General features: G+C 39.4%; 1 protein-coding gene across 1 annotated transcript in view; it reads right to left on the reverse strand.

The window, feature by feature from the left end:
- The window catches only part of GALNT18 (polypeptide N-acetylgalactosaminyltransferase 18), a 278,270-nt gene that overhangs the window by 145,331 nt on the left and 109,575 nt on the right, over window positions 1-23,364 (reverse strand). Inside the window, exon 2 of the mRNA XM_014935984.1 lies at window positions 9,625-9,817. Coding sequence (XP_014791470.1) covers window positions 9,625-9,817 — 193 coding nt within the window. The remainder of the gene's footprint in view (window positions 1-9,624; window positions 9,818-23,364) is intronic.

Below are 23,364 nucleotides of genomic sequence, written 5' to 3' on the forward strand. Positions count from 1 at the left end.
ACCTTTATCTCCCATAACCCTTCTCAAGCAATAACCACCCATGGTGGTCATAATGGGTACATCTAGTTGTGATGACTGCACCTGGCTCAATGTGGTTTTGGGGAGACAGATAACAACACAATAGTCAAGGGCTAACGAGCAACGCACCCACCTAACCAGAATACCAGTGCTGTGGTTGATATGCAAATATTATTATAAGTTAATCATCTTACCCCCAGATTAGTAAACAGCCCAACAGCCCTTTGAGCTCTCCTGTACGACAGCAGGCTGCATGCCAGGACCTCTCTTGAGTAGAGACACTGCTCAAGGTTACTCCTTGAGACCAAGAGATTCCTTGCTGCAACAGATCCTTGGAAGCGACTAATAGCATGCTAAAGTTTGAAATCTTAACTAAGTCTGGTAAGTGACTAACAGCATGCTAAAGTTTGAAATCTTAACTAAGTTACATAAAGGACTGACTGCACATATAAAATCCTTTAGACATAAACTGTTGACCAAGTCTGGGACTAGGCCTGGATCCAGCTGCACCTAGACTCCTCTCTAAGGAGTTTATAAAGCAAGGGGTCCTTTCTGAACCTCATGACTCACAAGGAGTTTAGAAAACAAGGGGTCCTTTCTGAACCTCATGACTCAATGGGAGGGTCTTCCTCATAGTTCTGTCTGACTCAGTCCTCTACGCAGTGGTATGCCTTGCCATCAAATCTTGTTAAACCACTGCAGTTCTGTCTGACTCAGTCCCCTATGCATTGGTGTGCCTTGCCATCAAATCTTGTTAAACCACTGTCACATTTACTATCAAACCTTGCTAAATCCCTGGTTTATATAAATAAAAGTATCGCTGCTTCTCTCTCCAAGTGAAGTGCATTACTCCATCTCCAACAACCATACATTAAAAGATAACTATGTACAATGCAAGAGAATAGAAGTACGCTCCCATTGTATCTAATTTTTATAGTCTTTTCAAATGGATTCTTTTTAATGAGGCTACATTCCAAAATTGAGTTAATATTTTCTGTTGTCCATTCAAACCCACTTATCATCTTTACTTCCTAGCTTGAATTCACTTATTTTTTAATGTGTGTAGAGTTTTTAAAACATGGATTTTCCTGCCTACATTGTCTTTCATATCAGATGATGACAGTAAAAATTACTCACTTTTTTTTTATTTAAACATATCGGAATTAAACACACACACCTCAGACCATGCACAGAATGCAGAACACTTATGCAGTTCACAAGTATGTCTGTCTTCCTCCTTATGCCAAGTGTTGTGAGGAATAGAATTCCATAATTCTAGGAACGAACAAGAAATAGCGACAGAGAAAGGGTGCGTGTATATGTATATAAAACATAGCTGAAGGGGGAAAAAGGAAGGAAATTGTATGGATCAAAATCTTAGCTCCACTAAGCCCTAAAAATTGAACGGTTGCGTGGCAACTGGCATTGCACAAGTTTCAATGACAGCTCTGCTTCAGACTCATCTGGGGGCCTTGGACAAGACCCTTAACCTTCCCCTCCACAAAGTGAGGATCTTGCTAAAAAAACAAATCCACAAAGTATAGAGCATATTTCAGTATTATGACTAAGTGATTTTAAAATATAAATTCTAAATATGATTTAGAATTACAATAACGAGTCTCATCCCAATGTAGCTAAAAAATTACCTCTAGCAACCTACTCCACTAAATTACATTGGGCTAATAACACTAAAGTAACAGTTGTCATGGTTACCAGAAATTTAGAGAAACTCCTGGTGTTCTATTTCAAGCACAACTCCAGTAAATGGAGGAGAGCATACATTATGAATCTTCTTTCAAATATTTGTCCACAAGAAAATTATATTCCTCTAGAATATAAGCATTGTGACAAGACAATTTAGCCAGTCACATTAAAATTAGTTTAGCATAACTCCGCAGTAAGAAAAGAGCAAGAATGATTTCCTGTATTAATAACTTATCTGAGACCTTCTACAAATATATATATATAAAAATTATGAAAAATAATTATTTTCTGCAAGTTTCGAGAATTTTTCACCAAGAGTTACATGGGTATCGCAGCCAACAACGGCAACAGAACACATTTTTTGTTTTAATCACTAAATTATGTCATCTATTCCACATTTTTATAGAAACAGAGGATGCAATAAAGCACATTACTAAAACATTTGGTGATAAGGTATTGTTTTAAGAACATATGTGGGAGGAAGCTTTAGTTCCGACAGAATAAGAATTTCTCAGAAGCACAAGCAGAAATAGAATTGTACTTTCTTTAAGATCTGGTAACATTTTGTCATCAGCCAAAATGGCAAATGGAAATTCACGATGTATGGAAGGCAAAAATAGAATCACAGAATCATAGAATCGTCTAGGTTGGAAGGGACCTTAAAAATCATCTAGTCCAACCATCAACCTAACTCTGACAAAAAAAATATAAATAAGAAATAAGCAATTAAAAAAAAAAATTAAAAAAAAATCACTAAACCATATTATTGAGGACCGTGTCAACCCGTCTTTTGAACACCTCCAGGGATGGTGCTTCAACCACTTCCCTGGGCAGCCTATTCCAATGCTGGATAACCCTTTCTGTGAAGAAAGTTTTCCTAATATCCAATCTAAACCTCCCCTGGCACAACTTGAGGCCATTTCCCCTTGTCCTATCTCCTGTGACCTGGGAGACGAGACCGACCCCCGCTTCTCTACACCCCCCTTCAGGTAGATATAGAGCGCGACAAGGCCTCCCCTCAGCCTCCTCTTCTTCAGACTAAACACTCCCAGCTCCCTCAGCCTTTCCTCACAAAACTTACTCTCCAGACCCCTCACCAGCTTCATTGCCCTTTTCTCGGCCCACTCCAGCACCTCAATGTCTTTTTTGTGGTAAAGGACCCAAAACGGGACACAGTACTCAAGGTGAGGCCTCACCAGTGCCGAGTACAGGGGGACAATCACCTCACGGGCCCTACTCACCGCACTATTCCTGATACAGGCCAGGATACCATTGGCTTTCTTGGCCACCTGGGCACACTGCTGGCTCATGTTCAGCCGACAAGCGACCAACACCCCCAGGTCCTCTTCTACCAGGCAGATCTCCAGCCACTCTGCCCCCAGCCTGTAGCACTGCCTGGGGTTGTTGTAACCCAAGTGCAGGACCTGGCACTTGGCCTTATTGAAACTCATCCTGTTGGTCTCAGCCCATCCATCCAGCCTGTCCAGATCCCTCTGCAAAGCCTCTCTACCCTCCCTCCAGCAGATCAACACTACCACCCAGCTTGGTGTCCTCTGCCAACTGACTGAGGGTGCACTTGATCCCCTTGTCCAGATCATCAATAAAGATATTAAAGAGAACGGGTCCCAGTACCGAGCCCTGTGGGACACCACTCGTGACTTGGACGCCAACTGGATTTGACTCCATTCTGGCATAAATTAAATAAATAGCACTAAAACTCTTGCGGGAGAACTGAGTCTTGTAAGAATTCCAGCTCAACTATTTCTGTTTACAATTCCATTTTGTGATCATTCTTCATTCTTCCTTTCACTATTATCAGCATTTTAAGTGTTAACTGAATTATGCTAACAAGGCTGGCATTGAACAACATTATCAAAAGGGGTTTTTTTCTTGAAATCTGAGGATTACAATCTATTATTACAGAACTACAGCAAGGAAAACTACTTCTGCTGCATATCTAGAAATCTTTGGGTTTGGTCATCATCTTTTACAAGGGAGCAAAGGCAGGCATACAATTGTGTGAGGAATTTGAATACAGAGTGACCATATAACTATAAGCAAACATGGCTAACATTTTTTTTTCTCCTGGCACCAATTCCTAAAAACAAACAAAAAATTTGTAATAAGGAATTATTAGATAACAGGCAGGGAACTTGATAAATATGCAGATAAATTCCAAGATTGTAACACAAGAATGATTAGTTCTTGGTCTCCTAAGCATCTTATAGCATAGATTTAACTGCAACAGATTGATTCCCCTCTCCTTTTAATAAAAACTATAGGTTCATTTTTTTTTCTTGGTATTTAAACCCAAGTCTTTCTCTGAAGAAAGCACTAAAACCAGTAAGCTGGGAGTTGATGATCTCAATAAAACTCATCTTTGGATGAACATGAGAAGAATTCTTTATAGGTATTCAGCCAAAAATTGTTAGCCTCTCATTATTCCGAGTATGTTTTAGTGTAAATGCCAAGCGAAAGAACATCCACATGTTATGACACATTAATAAGAGACTGAGAAAGCAAAAATGAGAGAAAAAGAGAGGGAGGGTGAGAGGGATAGAGAGTGCAAGCGCTGATTACTGCATTGCATCTACTTTCAGTTAAAGGAGACAATAGGGAAGATCAAAACCAACAAGTGTACATCATTATTAACTGAGGTTATTATAGCAGCTTGGAGACTGCAGCTGATTTGATAACACTGCTAGTGGTATTAAATATTTCTAGAGCAGCCATTTGAGGAGATACATTCAGACAGGGCAAACTGAAGCACAGATCAGAATCACAGAGGGTGGCCACTCAGGCAGTACACACCACTGCTATGAGTCTCTTTGAAGGCAGGCGAAAGTGAGATAAGAAAAAGAAGAATCAAAGGTAGAGAGAGGAGTAGAAGAGAGTGGGAAATACGTCAGAATTAAACATTAGATATTTAACAGAAGTGGTGAATAATTTGGTAATTTTAGGACTTATGTCCAAACAATAGGTAAATTACCAGGCTTCTGTGCTCTTTTTAAAGGATTCCTCTGAAACATCAGATACAACATGCAAAATTTATGCTATCTTTCATGAACAGAAACAAAAGAACTCAGTCAGAAATGAACACTGAGCCATATCTGTAACTAACATAAGCCCAGCAAAACAGAACTCTTCCAGTGACGCACCTGGAAGCAAATGCTTATGGAATGCAAGTTTGTAGGAGCTGGCTTTTGGGGAGAAGCAGAGCTGACATGTAAATGCCCAGCCCAAACCTTATAATTGGAGATCACTTGTTTTTCTTACATCAGTTTTAATAAAGGAAAACATACAGATTTATGTAAGTCTGAGGTATTGCACTCTACATCCAGGATCACGCTGAAGGACATTTTGGACAGATGTACACACATAAGCAGCTTTTGTCCTAAAATGCATCACTCTTCTCCATCTGTAAATGCCTAGTTTTTCTCTCATAGTTTGCATTCAGTGGATATCCTGCCTGATGTTTGTACCCATTTTATCACATAACCTAATTCTGCTGCTCTTCAAGACTTCTACCATTGTCCCTTGCTGAATTGAGCCTCGAGGTAATACAATTTGGGACTGGTGAACTGTTTGAAACAAGAAGAACTTAAAAACGGCCAAAGTCTTTCTCTGCACAGGAGACAGGACATCTCCTCTGCACTTGTCTAGATGCCAAACAGCCAACTTCTGTACCATACTATTTAGCAATCTCCAAAGAAGAAAAGACATCTTTGTTTCTTCATACAAGTACATTTTCTTCCAATGCAAAAGAAGTTTGTCTAACTGCAGTTACACTGAAAAAGTTGTTTTATGCCGACTGGTCAGTTCCTTCATATCACACAGGCTACGCAGGGGAAAAACTCTGCAGAATAGTTCCTCTGCTGGGATCCTGCTGCACACCTTTTTTTCCACTACCCCTCACTCTCTCATCACGTAAGCAAAGAAGAATATTATCTCTCTTTTCCACATGTGATTCGGCACACTGGATCAGGCAACAAAAAATTTACAAGCCAACAAAGTAGAATCCTAAGTGCATCCACTCAAAAGGAGATTTGGTACACAGCTTTGGGATCCCTAAACAACCTAAGTTTTAATAATGCCTTTCCTGTGTGAGCTTGTTCAACATTTGACTCATGACAAGCTTTGTGGGCACTGCCTGCCCTACTTAAAGTAATGAGCACAACAGAATTATAACTAACACACAAGTATTATCCTGTTCCTGCACACAGTAAGGGCAACATTGTCATCCTCAATGCTTCCAAGCTCATTAGAGCCAGTAGTTATTTGTTAGTCTGTGATGTAGATATGTTATGGGCTAACAGATGCACATAAGGGTGATAAACAGCAGAGCACCCAATTTCAGCAGCAAAAAATAAATAGAGGCCATGGGAGACACAGCAGAAGCAGTACTGCACAATACTGCTTGTACTAGCTACTAAATATTGCAAAAACAGAGCCTACTTCAGGATGTGACAATTACTTCAGGAGGCCGTCATATCCAGGGGATTTATTTATTATAATCTGTATTATAACAGATTATATTGGACTGTGCTGGGGACTCAACTGTGCTAGCACAAATATTCACAGTGAAAAGTAATCAAATTCCGTACAATTTATCACAGGACATGAGGCTCATGGCTGCACAGAGGGTTACAAACCACTCTGAGGTACCTAAAACACGAGAAGGGTGCACTGCACAGTGTGACAATTGCCACAGCCTGACCCAATTGCAATCTGCTGGACATTTCCATCTGACTGATGGTCATTTTTTTCAAGAGAAGCCATAGTTCATGGACTTCTGGTCTCAAAAATGGGCTACTAAATGTGGTCACCCGCATCTGCAGGCCACCCGCATTGGAGGACTGGGCAAGGCCAAATACTTGTCCTCACCTCCACTGGTGCTCAGCAATATCTAATTGTCCTCTGGTTTCCACCCAAATCACTGTCCTCTAGTGTTTCTGGTTTTCTCATTCTCATGGCATGAAACGTATCAGCCCTAGAAAATCCCCTTCTGTAATAGGGGGTTATATGTGTGGACTGGCGTTTCTCACTGCAGAACCTTGCAAAGAAATGCTGAGCTCCTCTGCCAAGTTATTTTGATGTGAATTCACAGAGCCCTGCAGGCAGAAAAAAGGTTAAGGCTGAGTCATATCAGTATGATATAAAAGGGGCTACTAACACCACACACTCCTGGCAGATAACTTAGTTCTCCCAGCCTCAACTGGGGCCAACCATATATGAATTACATTAGACTTCAGTTATACATATATTTCTGTTGACTTTCCAACTTACTATACTTCATAAAATAGGCTATGAATACAGATCATAGACCACAACTGAGTCCAGACGTGATATGAACTCCTTTCCTTTAGCTACCTGCCCACCAGCCTTTTCTGAGATTCCAGCATCACGCTGACTCTTGCAGAACCACTGCTGAGTGCAGGCTCATACCTTGGCTGACTCCATCCAGAGCTATTGTGGTACCTCTGTCGTATCTGTGCTTTGGTGCATTTCTTGTCAGAACAGGAATATTGCAACTAACTAAGGTCCAGCAAAGTTGATTAACTTGGTCTCCATTCCCCTTGCTGTGTGCTCCCTTCAGACCAAGCTGTCCTTGGCTTTCATGCTATGCTGCTTGAGCCGAGTATCTGCCCATGGATAATTTAAACACATCTACAGATACTCTGGAAGTGACTAATACAATTGGCTTTAAAAATAGGTGCTACAAATCCTAAAATGCAGTATTTTTCCCCCAATAGTCATGTGTGTGCTCTCACACAAACGAGTATTTGCATATCAGGTGTGGTAATTCTTCTTTCAGCAACATGATTTGCAGAATACCCTGCAGCTCTGGACTCCACAGGGTGCCATATACACAGCAAACAGTGTAGATACTACCTGACAACACTCTTCATTTCCCTCAGTATCAGAATTTACTACTTTTTAGTGTCAGATCACCTACTTGCTCCTGAACGATGATAAAAGCAGAGGGGAGTCTTCCCGAGCCACCATTACTAAACCATTATTTTGGATGCATGTATCCATAAACATTTTGTAATGTCTAACATGTTTCTGGCAAATAGTTAACTAAGGATCAAAAATTTCACAAAAAATAGGATCATGATTCATTTCAAACTGGAGTTTCTTTTAAAATCCCAAAGCTAATTTATTTCTTTCAGCTACAGTAACATTAATTCTCTGTCTTTTTAATTTTTAAAACCCATAGCTATAAATGATTTAGATTGAAATAATTCAGGAGAGTCATTTCAAAAAAAGATATAAGAACAGACACATTTCTGTCATTGATGCTTTTTTAGTTATAGAAGATTTCTTTTTCCTCTGAATTAGTTTACAATTAAAAAAAAAGGATTGTCTCTACAGACAATCCTAAACTGATTTAACCAAAATAAAAATATAATCACATGACTCTTGATTTCCTTAAAGTCATTATTTCAGCAAATCCACAACATAAAAATATCTAAACTGTGATATATAATAATATATAGCATAAATATATTAAAAAATGCTATGCTGTTGCCTGGAACAGTGTTCATATCTTTTCATTAGTATCAAACAACTTAATACAGGGTAAAATGTACCACTTACTGCCTTAGTTATTAAAACATTTGGTTAAAGTAAGTGAATCAGATCACATCTGGATTGCTTTTCACATCTTGGTTACTGATTCAATTCAGCAAGTAACCATTATATTTATTTTAAAGATTTACTTTTTTCAGTGAGCTGCAAAAAATGTGGTTTTTCCTCCACCCATTTACCCATCCCCAGAGCTGCTGTTTGTTCAAAGAATCACCTGGGCTGTAAAAAAGTTGAGCATTAACCGTCTCTCTAAATGGTCCTACCAGAACAGGCCTTAAATGCACTAAAAGGAAGGTTGTTCACCCCCTTGGTCCCATCCATCTCACCAAGGCACTGTGGAATAACAGTGGATGTATTTACCCTGCTTGACATGCATGATTCCCAGCAGAGAACAGCCCAGTAGAGGAGGCACAGTACAGTACATACTGCTTGACTAAATTGCGTATTTCACCACTAGACCTCAACAGTTTCACCTGCTTACTGATCTTTATCAGACAGTTGTGGGCTTTCAAAAAGAGCAGTTCTTATTTTTCTTTCTATTTTAGTCAGGTCTTGCGATAAAACTGAAATGTAACACAAAAAGGCTGTTCTTTTAACAGTAAAACGCTTTCCAATGTAAATTGTAGGTGAGATTAAGGTTCCAAATGATCTTCACTGAATTTCACTGAATTTTAGAGTTGGAAGGGACCATAGAGATCATCTAGTCCAACTCCCCTGCTGAAGCAGGATTGCCTAGAGCTAGAGCATGTTACTCAGGAGCATCCAGGCGGGTCTTGAAAATCTCCAAGGAAGGGGACTCCACACCCTCCCTGGGCAGCCTGTTCCAGGGCTCTGTCACCCTCACTGTGAAGAAGTTTCTCCTCATATTTGAGTGGAACCTCTTATGTTCCAACTTGTGCCCATTGCCCCTCGTCCTCTCACTGGGAACCACTGAAAAGAGTCTGGCTCCCTCCTCCTTCAACCCTCCCTTGAGATACTTGTAGGCGTTGATAAGGTCTCCCCTCAGCCTTCTCTTCTCCAGACTAAAGAGTCCCAGCTCTCTCAGTCTCTCCTCATAAGGGAGATGCTCCAATCCTTGAATCATCTTGGGGAACTTTTTTAATGGACGCTTACTGGGATTTTAAGAGGCCTTAATTTGGGTACTCCGATGTTTCAGGAACCATTTGAAACTTCATATATTTGATAGAAATTACTCATTCTGGACATCGTATGTAAACTACCTCCTGTGTGATCATACAAGACAAGACCTCCCCGTGAAGAAGAGCTAAGAGACTCCAAAACCTACAAGGAGGTACTGAAGACAGCACTTACCCGTTAGGCCTAAGGTCGGGCAGAGGCCTGTCGAGCGGCAGGCGGTCGCTGAGGTAAGCGTTGTAGCCGTAATACTGGAACTGCTTCAGCGCGATACGTCTGTTCTCAGGACTGAGCTCCTGGCCCCAATGAGCAAAGAGAGACGAGTCAGTGAACGCCTCGGCAGGATTTTCTTCCAGCTTTGGTGGAGCTTCTACAAAAGACACAAAAAACCCCCATTTTAGACTTTCATTCTAACAGGCTCTAGGGTACGTTACTTTAAAAAGCATAACTTTAGGGAGAACGCCACACAGAACAGCACATGCTGCTGGCTTACAGCAGCCCACAAGTCTTCACATAACATGTCCTTCACCTCTTGTGACAGTGTAACTATTAGCAACCAAGGCTCAAAATTTAATATTCAAAATACAGTTAAAAACAATTATCTTTCATCACGGTTACACTAAAGGCCGGGACTGATAAATCTAAATGAATTAAATTTCAAAAGAATTCTTATCAGACAACAAAAATGTTATTTTGGTTTCATATACAAAGATGAACTACTTAATTTCAGCCTGAATTATCTTGCCAGAAAAAGATTAAAGTTTTGAAGGGGGAAAGCAAAGACAAAGGAAGAGAAGAGAGGATCTGTACAGAATACGCAAAATGGCTGCTGAAGTCTGTGGGTAAAATACGTTCTTTGAAACTACAGATTCAACAGAGAGAAAAATTTCACTGCACTTAGCACCCACGTTAAACAGCAAAACAGTTTCGGTCACACAATAATCTTATGGTCCAGTTTACCAATCCAGCCTATTTGAATTCGTAGTCCATATTTAGGTGTGTGCAATGATGTTTCTGGGATTGTTACTGTGTAGTATTTGTGCCACGATAAAATGCTTTTGTTTCTCAAGGCCACATCTCTGGCTGCTGTAACAAATAGAGAAGATGGGAAATTATATATCGAGAACTGATTTTAAGAAGAGTCCCAGTACAATGAAATCACAGCATTCCTTCTCAATATTTAGTTGCTCAAGAAGTCTGTTCAAGGTGACTTGTAAGGGTCTCTCTAACAGCACTATCTCACCCCTCCAACCAGCCCTTCAGGCTTTACTCAAGCGACCACACAACCCAACCCAGAGAATCCCCTCTCTCTGTAGATGTTTTATGACATACAGTACGCTAATAAAGAAGGATCAAATGCCTTACTTGACCCCAATTTGTCACCATAAACTAGTGACTCACAAAGAAAAAAAGTCTTAATTTTCTGGACGTCCTAACTATTTATGAACAGTCTCCATAACCATTAAGAAATAGCCAACTAAATAAAATCTCATTTCTGAAGAGCTATACTCACAAATCAGAACTGCTTTGGTCACACAGAGACTTGGGTAAATAAAAGCAGATCTCTAGAAAATCTTGAAACGGGTCCAATTGGCAGAAATTTCAACAATGATGTTACTGGGATCGTTACTGTGTAGTATTTGTGTCACTATAAAATGCTTTTGTTTCCCAAGGCCACATCTCTGGCTGCTGTAACAAATAGAGAAGATGGGAAATTATATATCGAGAACTGATTTTAAGAAGAGTCCCAGTACAATGAAATCACAGCATTCCTTCTCAATATTTAGTTGCTCAAGAAGTCTGTTCAAGGTGACTTGTAAGGGTCTCTCTAACAGCACTATCTCACCCCTCCAACCAGCCCTTCAGGCTTTACTCAAGTGACCACACAACCTAACCCAGAGAATCCCCTCTCTCTGTAGATGCTTTATGACATACAGTACGCTAATAAAGAAGGATCAAATGCCTTACTTGACCCCAATTTGTCACCATAAACTAGTGACTCACAAAGAAAAAAAAGTCTTAATTTTCTGGAAGTCCTAACTATTTACGAACAGTCTCCATAACCATTAAGAAATAGCCAACTAAATAAAATCTCATTTCTGAAGAGCTATACTCACAAATCAGAACTGCTTTGGTCACACAGAGACTTGGGTAAATAAAAGCAGATCTCTAGAAAATCTTGAAACGGGTCCAATTGGCAGAAATTTCAGTTGTGTCCAAAGTCCTCCTCAGTACACACACAGTCCCCTACAGACCTGAACCACCTGAAGAAAACAGTTTATGTACTAGAAGTATATGCCACCAGAATTGTGACACCTTAAAAATGCCACAAAGCACATTCTTTTATCTCTTACTAAAAAGAATCCAAAATGCAAAAACATAAATTGAGAAGATTAAGTTCTTTGATCTGTTCAAGATGTTTTCCTTTTTCCCCTGATAATGCTGATAGGAAACTAATGACACTTGTTTCCCTGCATTACATTCCAACCTCTGTAAATACATAATGTTTCTTTACTTGTCAAAGTAGTGCCTCCCCACCTGAGTCCTGGAACTGGCTCCAGCTCTTCAAAGATGAAAGACATGCCAAACCCTGCTATCACACAGACAAGTGCTATAGAGTGGAGCTTGGGAGTTTACATACAACTCTGCAATGGAAATGAAGAAAGCTTGATAAATTCAGATCATTTTAGAAGGTCCTAACTTGAGAAAGGCAGAATAGTTTTTAGATACCAGTCTAAAAATCACAGCAATGGGGAAAGTCACAGGTATCTCTATCTGTTGTTTGACAACTACGTGATCTCCACAAAACCAACTTGAATTTACACAAAGAATCTCACAAACTGTCTTCACATCATGAGAGATATTTAGATCAGGTATATTCCTGATCCTGGCCAGTAGAACTTTTCAAGAACATGTACATTCATGCTGATCAAGGAAAATATTTGTCCAATCTGTTGTGTGTTACATTAATCTGGATTTCTGCAAATCAAGCGTACTTTCCCTGAAGGTTTTAAATTTTACATTTACTATTACACTTATGGCAGAAGATTGCCGGATCCACCCAGATGCAAACAGCACACCAATGGATGAAGACATCTGAATAAAAATAAGACTCACAGTAAGAATAGTGCATCCATACGTATTTGTAACTATGGGCAGTTCCAAAGATAATTTCCCATGGACAAAGAGCCATCCCAGAAACAACATTCATAGAATCACACTCACAAAGGCATCTACTGAATTTTATCTAACGATTTTGTGGGCAAGAGTATTTCCTAATGTGATCTGTGAATCTCTTGCTCTTTTCTGATTGAAGAAACACTCAGTAATCCAAGTTACTGGACTAAGATTTTCCAGCAATGGATATCTGTGAATTCAGTTTACAAGCTCTAATAAAACACTTGCCAAACACGGCCATTTCGTGTATACTAAGTAAACTTGTTATTTCAATATGTTGTTCTACAAGAAAAAAAGTATTAGCAAGAATTTTCAATTGAAATTCCAATCAATGGAAATAAGCACACATCTCTGATGACAAAGTCTTTCTTGCCTTTATTTGGCCAAAAGTCCTTGGGAGAAGCCACTTTGCTCAGGCAGCCTCTCACATGAAGTATAAGCAATTATTGTAAGACCATCAGCTATCTTTCAACTGGTAAAAAAGTGTATTTGATGCCTTAGTCTCTGAAAACAGATCTTGGCCTGAAGTCCCACAGTCAGTTCTTCTTACCACTTGCTTCTACAACTGCAGAATGATCATGGGAAGCTAAGGCTCAAAGGTGATCCAGTAAGTAGTACTGCCTGAAGGAATACTAAGTTAGGCACATTTATCTGCTCAGTTATCACTAAAAAGGAAAGTTCCATTTTTCCTCTGGGAAGAAAACTTACCACCCACAGCACGTTGCTGCAAAGGTTAACATGGGGTCTTCTCTACATTAACTTTTCACATCATCCAAAAGGCAGCACTGTATGCAGACAGGAGACTGGTATTAACTGACACTTTGCCATTAAATCAATTGGTATTGGAGATAAATCACACAGATATCAGCTGGCTGGACACCTGGGCTGAGGAAGACTCCTTCCAGCAGCCTGGCTGGTCATAGCATCAGCATGGGGTTGGTCACACATTGCTTACCTGAGGCAGAAAACCTCACAGCTTGTTTTCCATAAGCATCTGAGTGTCTTTAACTTATACTTTCTGGATCAAGTTTACTGGTTATGCAACTAATATTAATACGAAATCTATTGCTTCCTCTGATCTCATTGATTGCAGCCTCGAAGATGGAAATTCACTCTCCTCTTTCTATTGCTCATTATATGGAATAAGTCAGAGACACCAAATCTGAAGACACTGCTAAAATCCAGACTGTAACATGACACAAACCCAATTCTCTCCTAGTAATAAATGTATCTTTTATTAGTAACTGAAGCTTGACATAACTTGCATTAACACTGCCCTTGTAATGAAACACACACTCTGGTTTCAATAGCCTTTTCTGGTGTATTGGGAACAAATAGCAAGGTTTGGGTTGCAGAGGGACTGCAGGAGGGGCCTCTCTAGGAGAGGGTCAGGCTCTGCCTTGTGTCAGACATGGCCACTTCCCTGACAGAGTCACTGCTGGCCACTTCAGTACAGTAAAAAAATATTTCACAAAGGGCAGAAAATGACAAGGACGAGGCAACAAGGGCTCAAGAGAGCAGCAGAGGAAACAAGGAAATGAGAGAAGACCAAGGTCAGGAGAGTAGGAGGTGCCCCATGTTGGCTTTGTTTCCTAATACCCAAGTTAGTAAGGAAATGTTTGTGTTACTTGGTAATAAATTAAAAACCTGCTTTCTTCAGAGGGTGTACAACCAAGGAGGAAACAGACAACAAAATGTCTATTCCTTCTTATTAGTAAGAAGCTGCAGACAAGCAATGTGTTAGAAGCAACAAGAAAAGACAGACCCTGTCCTATCAGAAGTTACACATTTCCTTTTACTGATCTGTGTGTACTGCTGTAATGCACCAGTGTATCCCTTTCCTTCCTCTTCCTTCCTTCATTTGTTATCTATTTATAACCTACGCTTACTCTGTTAGTTTTCCTCAATACACTTTTGTCTCTCTCAGTTTTCATAAGGGAACTCATACAACTGGTACTCAAAGAACAATATAATAGAAAAACCTGATCAGACAGTACAGAATTTAGGAAAGGATTTTCTTGATTACCACCAAGCATATTTACAGCATCATTTGATAACAGCTAATAACAGCATAGAAATTGTTCTGCCCACCATGAAAACACAATTATTTCCAGGGTAGTTCAGGACAATCACTTAATTTACATCAGCATTCTTAAATTGTTAAAGGAAGGAAATGAAGACTATTGTATCCAGCTGTAATTGTAGTAGTCTTCATGCATCCTGGCAAAAATTGATTATTTAATTACCATTTGCATAATGTAATTATTTAATTACATGGGGATATTTTCTACCCAGCAAATGCATCTCTCTCTTTCAGAGCCAAGAACTGCACCCCTAACAGTACTCATGCATTAGGTATGCAAAGGCTTAGCAGTGACATTTCTTCAGTTTTGTCACCAGTATAATTTTATGTTGCATCAACCTATTTCTTGCATATCTGCCATGCAGGTGCTGATCCTGCCCATTCATACTTTCTTATCAAGATTTAAGAAAGCAGAACATCAGTGGTCGCTTCAAGTTTCTGAAGAACTTAACTAATAACCATGAGAACACAGAACATCAGTGGTTGCTTCAAGTTTCTGAAGAACTTAACTAATAAGTTCGTGAACTCGTGTAACAACATTAACAGCTGGCATTCGGAAGATTAAATTGGTAAGGAATATTGCCATATTCAATTTAATGTCAATATAATAACATTAACAGCTGGCATTTGGAAGATTAAATTGGTAAGGAATATTGCCATATTCAATCTAATGTCAGTGTACCCAAGGCACAGTGACACTAAAGCATCCATAAGAAATATTTTTTATACCAATTAATCATATAAATCCATAATTGGCACCATGGCTGCATTGTATCATGATCCATCTATAGAAGCCTTTAAACTTTAAAATAAATCAGTTGTCTTCTCTTCCTATATAGGCAGTTAACAGCTACTTGGTTTGCAGAAGAAGTCAAAAAGCCTTGAACAGTAAGAGTTCAGTACTTCACAAGTCAGGAGACTGCATGTGCTTTATCCTCCTCCGTGTTGCTTAATTTGGACCATCAGCTGCTGCCAGTGATACACTTTTTAGTCTCTTTTATTTTTTCTCTTATTTATTCACCTAAGCTCTACATGGCATAACTTTTCTCCAGTTCATGACTGAAGCTAAACTGACTCTGTTGTAATGTTTTTCTCTCTTTGGACTTTCATCACATAAGAGCCATTTCTACCAATAGTACCACGAGGCCTCCATGTAAAGAACCCGGATCAAAATATACAACAGAAAATGACAGCAGGAAGGCCCATCCTTTCTGACAACTGGGAAATTCTGGTAAAATAGTTACACTAACTAAACAAATATGGTTCAAGCATAACGCACTAGGAAGTCTCATAAAAAACCCCTCACTTACATGCATATTGCATACCTCAAAAAAGAAATTCTCTTCTTAACAACTCGCTCTACTGAGAATGACAGGATGACCAAAATAGCCAGCTTCAACAGAAAGGCACACTGACATCATTAGCTCTGTCTTCATAAAAACCTTGCAAGCTCATTAGGAAATATTCCTCTTTTTTCAGCTTCATTCAGATTTCAACTTTTCTTCTAAAGAAAGGTTACTGTGAACAGGTTTACAATTTTTTTTTCAGCCTCATTCGGATTTCAACTTTTCTTCCAAAGAAAGGTTACTGTGAACAGGTTTACAATTAAAAGAAAGGATCAAGCCAGAAAAGGGTTACAAAAAAAATTGCAGGGACAGATTCAGACATGTTTGCTGTTACCAGTCCTTAACATTTGTTTTGGTTCTACCCCTCATTTGACTGCAGACCTGCTCACAAAAGCAGCAGTGTTTCACATCAAAGCTTTACTATTGTGAAAATGCCTTCCCTGGTATCAGAAGTGTTTTACAAAACCTGCAGTGTAAACTTATATGCTGATTTCAGTAAGTGCCAGTAATAAGAAGGGATAGAGAGTAAGTCAGCAAAAATATCCTATCTGCAAAAATATCCCTATGTCAGCTAGACATGCAGAAGGCATCAATAATTGAGCAGAACTACACACGCTCAGGTGTAACAGGTCACTCAAAAAAGAAAAATGAGTGAGAAACGATGCCAGGATGTAGGCAGAAAGGCTTTGATCATGAGCTGTTCTGAGATTTCCAGTGCTTGACACCTTGATTTATCAGCCTAAAAAGGAAGGAGCATGTAATAAAGAGGTAATGCACTAACCATGCCTCACCTTACAAGGTGGACTCGAGATGCAAATCTAAATAGACGATCGTTAAAGACAAAATAAACCTCAGCTTCCTTTGATGTTCAGCAGCCAGATTTTTGGGAAGTCAGGATAAACTAGTAAATGTTTTTATGAAAGAGTACCACAGTTTGAAGAAACTGAAGGAACTGACTTTCTCACACAACTTGAGCAGCTTTCAGATTCTTGAAACAATCATGAAGAATCATCCCTGGAGGTGTTCAAAAGACGAGTTGATGTAGTGCTAGGAGATATGGTTTAGTGATGGTGTTGCTTTTTGTTTGTTGTGCGGGTGTCTATTTTTGTCAAAATTAGGTTGACAGTTGGACAAGATGATCTTTAAGGTCCCTTCCAACCTAGAAGATTCTGTGATTCTGTGAAGCTCACAGCAACTTTATGTGTTAGATTGTCTCTGCTGGTACTTTGGGAATTGTTTCAGAATTTTAAGTACCAACTTTTTCATAGGCCTAACGGCCTCAGACTGGCTCCCAGCACTCAAAAACACGCGTATTTGACTTCTTGAAGGTAATAGCATTTCAGCTTTCTGTGGAAGAAAGGGTGCTTTCACCCTTTTCCTTTACACGTGCCTTTCATCCGTTGGCCTATCTATACCCTCTTGCCAGAGGCTATTCTATGTGACAGGTAAAAATTCCAGACTTGCATCGGGTCATAGAGCCTTGATACAGTTTTTAGAAATGTGAAAACTTTACCTAAATTTTGTCACATGTGAAGACAAAAAGAGGAAGATCCTACTTTCAAAGTATATTATAATTAATGCAAACACATTACCAGCGTCATTAATAATTACAGTCTGACAATTCCTGCCTTGGAAGGCTGATCCCATGCAGGACCCTGCTATAAATCCTCTAGCAGATGAATGAACCTCTGAAATGAAAACATTAGCTCCTGTTTGTACAGCATGATTAAATACAGACAAGCAACAGCAGAAGCAGCTCACCAATGTGCAACACTGCATCAGCCACGGAGAAAAGGATACTCAGAAGACAGAAATCTAAAATTACAGTGACAGAGCTTCCCCCAGAAAGGTTGTTTTATGTATTCTCCCACCCCCCCAAAAAAATCACAATACTGCTGACAAGGTGTCAACATTAATATTTTTTTGCGCTGAAAAGTGAATTTTACTGTTTCAAATACTCAAGTTAATTCCCCTTGTCAAAGTCTGGTTTTGAAAAAATGATCCAAGTGGGTTAAATTCTGCTACCACTGCTTACTTACAGCTCAGCAAGTCATACTGAAGTTGCCAGGGTTTCTCAAAGAGACCGGCAGAGCCTGACAGAGTCTGTCTGTACAGAGTATGAAGAGCAGCAAAGCCCTAATCTTAAAAAAAAAAAAATAAATGTGACCCAAACTACATACAAAACACACAACCACCCTGAGAGCATTCAACTCAATATCCAGTCTTTGCATAGTCCAGCACACTCTGTAGTTAGTGTCAACAGCAGACAGATCAGACACACAGGGAAAGGCAAGAAAAGAAGCCAAAAAAGGTGATCCTTTCCTGAAAAGCTAACTGTCAAGAAGCCATGATAATACTACAAATAGTATACAATCAGTACAAAACTTTAAAGATTAAACTGTATATATGACAGCACACATAGAAGCATTATAAAGCAATGTGAAAAACTCTCAAAAATTTTTTACATTTTTGAGAACTTGAAACAATTTATCATTATTGATATGTTACTACTATCGCATTTTAGCGGAGTCAATACACATACATAATGGCAAGCTACTAGTGTGCTGCTAAAATTTATTTTCATTTCTAAAAAGTCAAGATCTTGAGGAGAAATTTGACTTTTTTTTCTGCGAAATAATGCCATGCTTATTATGTGTATTAAGGTGAAAGTTCAGTCTGGTTCTGCTGCTTAGCAGAAGTTCTTTCCCTGAAGTCATTACAAATTCTAGAACCAAACATCAGATTGTGTTTTCCCTATAGGAATGACACAAGAAGATACAAACTAAGAGCCAGGAAGAGCCTGGAGGGTTCCCCAGGGCAGGGGCGCCACGTGTCTCCACAGCATTCTCCCCTGTATTCACGTTACCTAGATTTTCCCATTCTAGATAAGTCTGTGGGGAGCTATTATTGATCAAATGCATGCTTATAAATGGATTAAGTTAATCGTCCCACATATTCTCGACAATGTACTGATTTGTCATTTCCTTTCAGGGACTTACCAAAAATATCAGGGTATATTAGATGTTTGCTGATAGAAAGATCCATGAGATCTTTGAATTCAAATTACAAGGTTCGTATTATCAAGTTTTCTTATATCTGAAATAATGGAATGAGTTAATATATTGCAAGAGACTGAAAAAGGGATGCTAACATGCACCTACTGCAATCCAGTGACAGCAATTCAAGTTCTTACACAGCAAATGGGACAGCCTGAGTGCAGCAGTTTTGCTTTTCAAGTAATGCAGGTAGAGCAGCAACAGAACGTGGATCATGGCAGTGACAATCCAACTCCTGAAAATGTCAGAAGGCAACTCACTGCTGCTGGAGTCACCCAAGACTCAGCTTCCCTTTGCTCAGGATTACTTGCAAATGTAAGAGATCCAGATGCTTCTCCCAAGGAGGAGATATGTGAGAAGTCCCCGGTCCCAGAAGGCTGCAGGAGACTGGTACAGAACACTGCAAGACCTTCTACTTACCTGGGCTATGTGTCTCAAACTTTGTTTTATTTGATTGGTGATTGGTGGAGATGTCAGGCTGCAAACACGGGCAGCTTTCGGGTATGAACAAATGGATGTTTGTCCCATTTGTACAAAACTCTACCTGTTCTACATAAGATATGAGTATGTTCACCCAAAAAGGACAGGTGTTCATGGAGAGAAGGTGGACGTTTCCTGACTTTGATACCCTAACAGTTCCTAAAACTGTTCCTAAAATGTCACTTCACAAGTTACTTTACACTGAATAAAGATGTTACTTTACACTGAATAAAGATGTTTGAAGATGACTCTCCAAATGTGCTCAGCGCTAGAGGGCAGTATAACAAACAGGAAAAGCTGTCTTCTAAGAGAAATCGAAAGTTTTTAAGATTTCTTAAGAACTTGTTAAAGAGCTCTCAGAACTACCAGTAGCAAACTTCTAAACTGCTAATTAAACAGCAAATTCTACTATAGTTGTTATTTCCTTAAGGTAAGAAAACATAGGAGAAAAATAAAATTGTTATGTCATTGAGCAAACGCTAAGCTAAAAACAACACTTTACAGGAACAAGGTCTTGGTACGGGCTCTGTATTTCTCCTGTGTACACCAGAACTAGCCCATTCTGACCTGAATATGCCATGGATCCTGGCCATTGTTGTTTCTCCCAGATACCTTCTCACTACCAGCCTACTAAATTCCCTTCTAGGTGTACCTGTGCCATGGACATGAATCAGCCCAGACAGGTCTCTGCATCATTTTGGCAAAGTTAATAAAAAGTTACTACAAGCCTGGACAAACTGAAACTAGGGTAGGATTTAACTCACTGGAAAGAGATTATCAAAGGAAATATGTATTTCCAATAACAATCAATTTCCTCTGATAATATTTACCAGATGAAGACATAGAGCTCTCTGACAGGTACCAATACTGCACTTTTCTGTACCCCTGAACACCAACATTTTGACAGAGACCAATTTTGTCTTCTCAAATATGTAAAAGGCTGATTTTCAAAAAGTACGCTATTAGGATATTGAAGATTAAGGAGTACCAACTTCCAGCTCTTCAGACTTTCTAAAATGCATTTTTAAGATTTTCCAATGCAATGCCTCTCCACATTCCTCATTCTCAGAAACCAGATTATTAAAAAGCATTGATTCATTTAAAGTAACACCTAGTTGCTTAACTACAGGTTTTCAAGATAAAAGGTGGTCAGAAGAATTGTCTATTGACTATCACTTAAAGGACTACTCTTGTTTCATTACAAGAAATACATTTTAAACTGCAAAAGCATTTTCCTCATTTCAAAAAATTCTGCACTGAAAGCACTAATTTAAACTCAACCTGTAGGCAAACATGCAACAATTTTTGGAATAATAGTCTAATGATACAATTATGATCTGCCAAAACCAGCCTGAGAATTAACTTGGTGGCCATATCTCAGTTTGTGATACATTGGATCTCAACATTACAACCTGCAGTGCAACTGCCACCGACTGGTAGTGGTACCCATCATCGAAACAGAGAAACGAGATGGGCACAATTACCAATCTAATTTTTCAGATAAGCAGCATGACAGCCTCATTCCGAGTCACAGTTCTCATTAGCAGAAATAAACTCCCCTGCAATGCTGATTAGATCATATTGTCAACTAAAGTGTGAAACCAGTTTAAGCTCATCATCTTTGGTGTCTGCTGTTTTGTGAGAGTTATGGCACTGGCCTAATATCTTTCCTGGCTCAGACCAAAAAGACAGCATGTTATCACACATAACAGCCACTTTTTAGTTGTTTGTGATAACCTGTACAAACAAAAAAGAAAAGAATGTACACATTAAATCGTAATGCTACAGAACAGCCAAATGTTCAGTAACTTCACACAGAAGTTCCATTGACTTTGGTGCCTTCAGGAGGACTTGAACAGACAACTTCCACGCACACAACCTCATGCTTCCTAACATAATCTCATTAGGTAACTTGGTTACACTGTGTATTTTTTCCAGGCAACAGTGGAAGACAACAGAAATCACAGATGAGAGACCAGTTAGCATCCAGGAAACAGGTGCCAGAAATAGAAACTGCTTCTATTTGATGCTCAGTAACAAAGCTGAATTTTTAAAAATTACTTTTCTCACTTTCTTATTATCATGGAATAAGTACATGGAAAAACAGGAGATCACTTATAGAAGACCTAGTATTATGCAATTACACTACTGCATTTACAAGCATTTTTTACTTGTAAATGGGTGTAAAACAACTCAATTATTGTGGAACTTTTTATTTTTTTGGTTGTTAGGGTTTTTTTCTTAAATTCTTAGACCTCATTTTAAACTGGAGTCAGATAGGATTAATCAAAAATTGTTGGTAAGATCAGTAACTAACAGTTATTGGATTAAAGCTATAAAGATTTTTGCTCAAAATGCACACCATTTTTGGCACTGGATAGAAGAGGATCTCTCATACAGAACTGAGGCAGGGGTTTCACATCTTTACTCCTCTGCAATCGCCGCTGTCACAGAGACAGTGGAAATGTCACCACTGACCACCGTAGGATGAGCAACCAGTGGACACAGACCCCTCTAAAAATCTCATTTCAAAAGTGACATTCAGATTCTGGAGATACTTCATATTTAATACACACAACTACTTCTTCTAGGTGAAATTATCAATGTTGAGGCCTGGTATATTATTTAGACCTTTCACTCCCACAGCCACTAAAATCCGTACCTCCTCCTTTTATTCTTCGTCGAGGAGCTGACATGTTGTAATGCCCTGGGCAAATCACAACACAACAAAAACTCTACATGCCAAAAGTCCTCCTGCAACTGGCATTAAATGCCATTTCATGTTTTCCCAACTTGCCTAGTTCCGTTCTTGCACACTGTGCAACTTCCATTCCACCAAACAAAAGAATGGCATTTTACCAATAGGGAATTCTATTATATAGAATGGTTAACAAGTGTAAAGGCTGATTTAAAATCCAGCTTATTTTGTATTTGAACTGACACAAAGTTTAGATGATAAATAACTTTTTTGGGGTTTTTTTGTTTAATTACCATGGTTTAAGGACAGCTTAAATCATAAACAGAGCGGACAGCTGCCTGAGGTGGCAGACCACCTACTTCACCTATTCAAAAGGAAGTGGATGACTTTCTTCACCAATATCCCATTGGGTGGTGACAGGTTACTGCAATTGTTGCTCCTGCCCAAGACTTTCCTCTGCCTTCCTGACCTGACCCTGTCCTGGCTCTTTCCTCTCCCCTCCTCTTCCCAGCAAGCCAGAAGGGTAAGCAGAGGTCCTCTGAGAGAAAGAAGGAGAAGAAGCAATAGTAAACCATGGACCCTCCAGCTGGATTCCCAGGACTGAGCAGCTGGGGAGGCAGAGAAAGAAGTGGTCATTCCAGGCTGACTTCCAGCCTTCTCCTGTCTCCCCACTTGCACCCAACCAATTCCTCCCAGCACAGGTACTAAAATAATGAAAATACTTGTTCATTACATCCCCCTGTCATCACAGCTGAGTAAATAGCTGAATTTATTAGGCACTGCATCAAGTATGGGAAGGTTTGCAAAGCAAGCTTGAAGCGTACAGATGTACAGTCAATAAAATCTACATATAAAGAGCACTCTGCAAAGGCAACAGAATAAACTGGGTTCCACAGTAAGGCTTAGGGACAGAGACCCACAGAGAACTCTCAAAGACACAGCACCATGAGTTCAGTGCAGGAAAGGAGATAAAAAGGTTCAGAATATTCCACTGCTTGTAACTGCACACGTTCCTAAATTTAGGCATCTGCTTATGTGCACTAAAAAAGGAATCTCATCTGCATTTAATGAATAGCA

Source organism: Calidris pugnax, unplaced genomic scaffold (genome assembly GCF_001431845.1).
Source record: "Calidris pugnax isolate Ruff unplaced genomic scaffold, ASM143184v1 scaffold26, whole genome shotgun sequence".
Taxonomy (NCBI): Eukaryota; Metazoa; Chordata; class Aves; order Charadriiformes; family Scolopacidae; genus Calidris; species Calidris pugnax.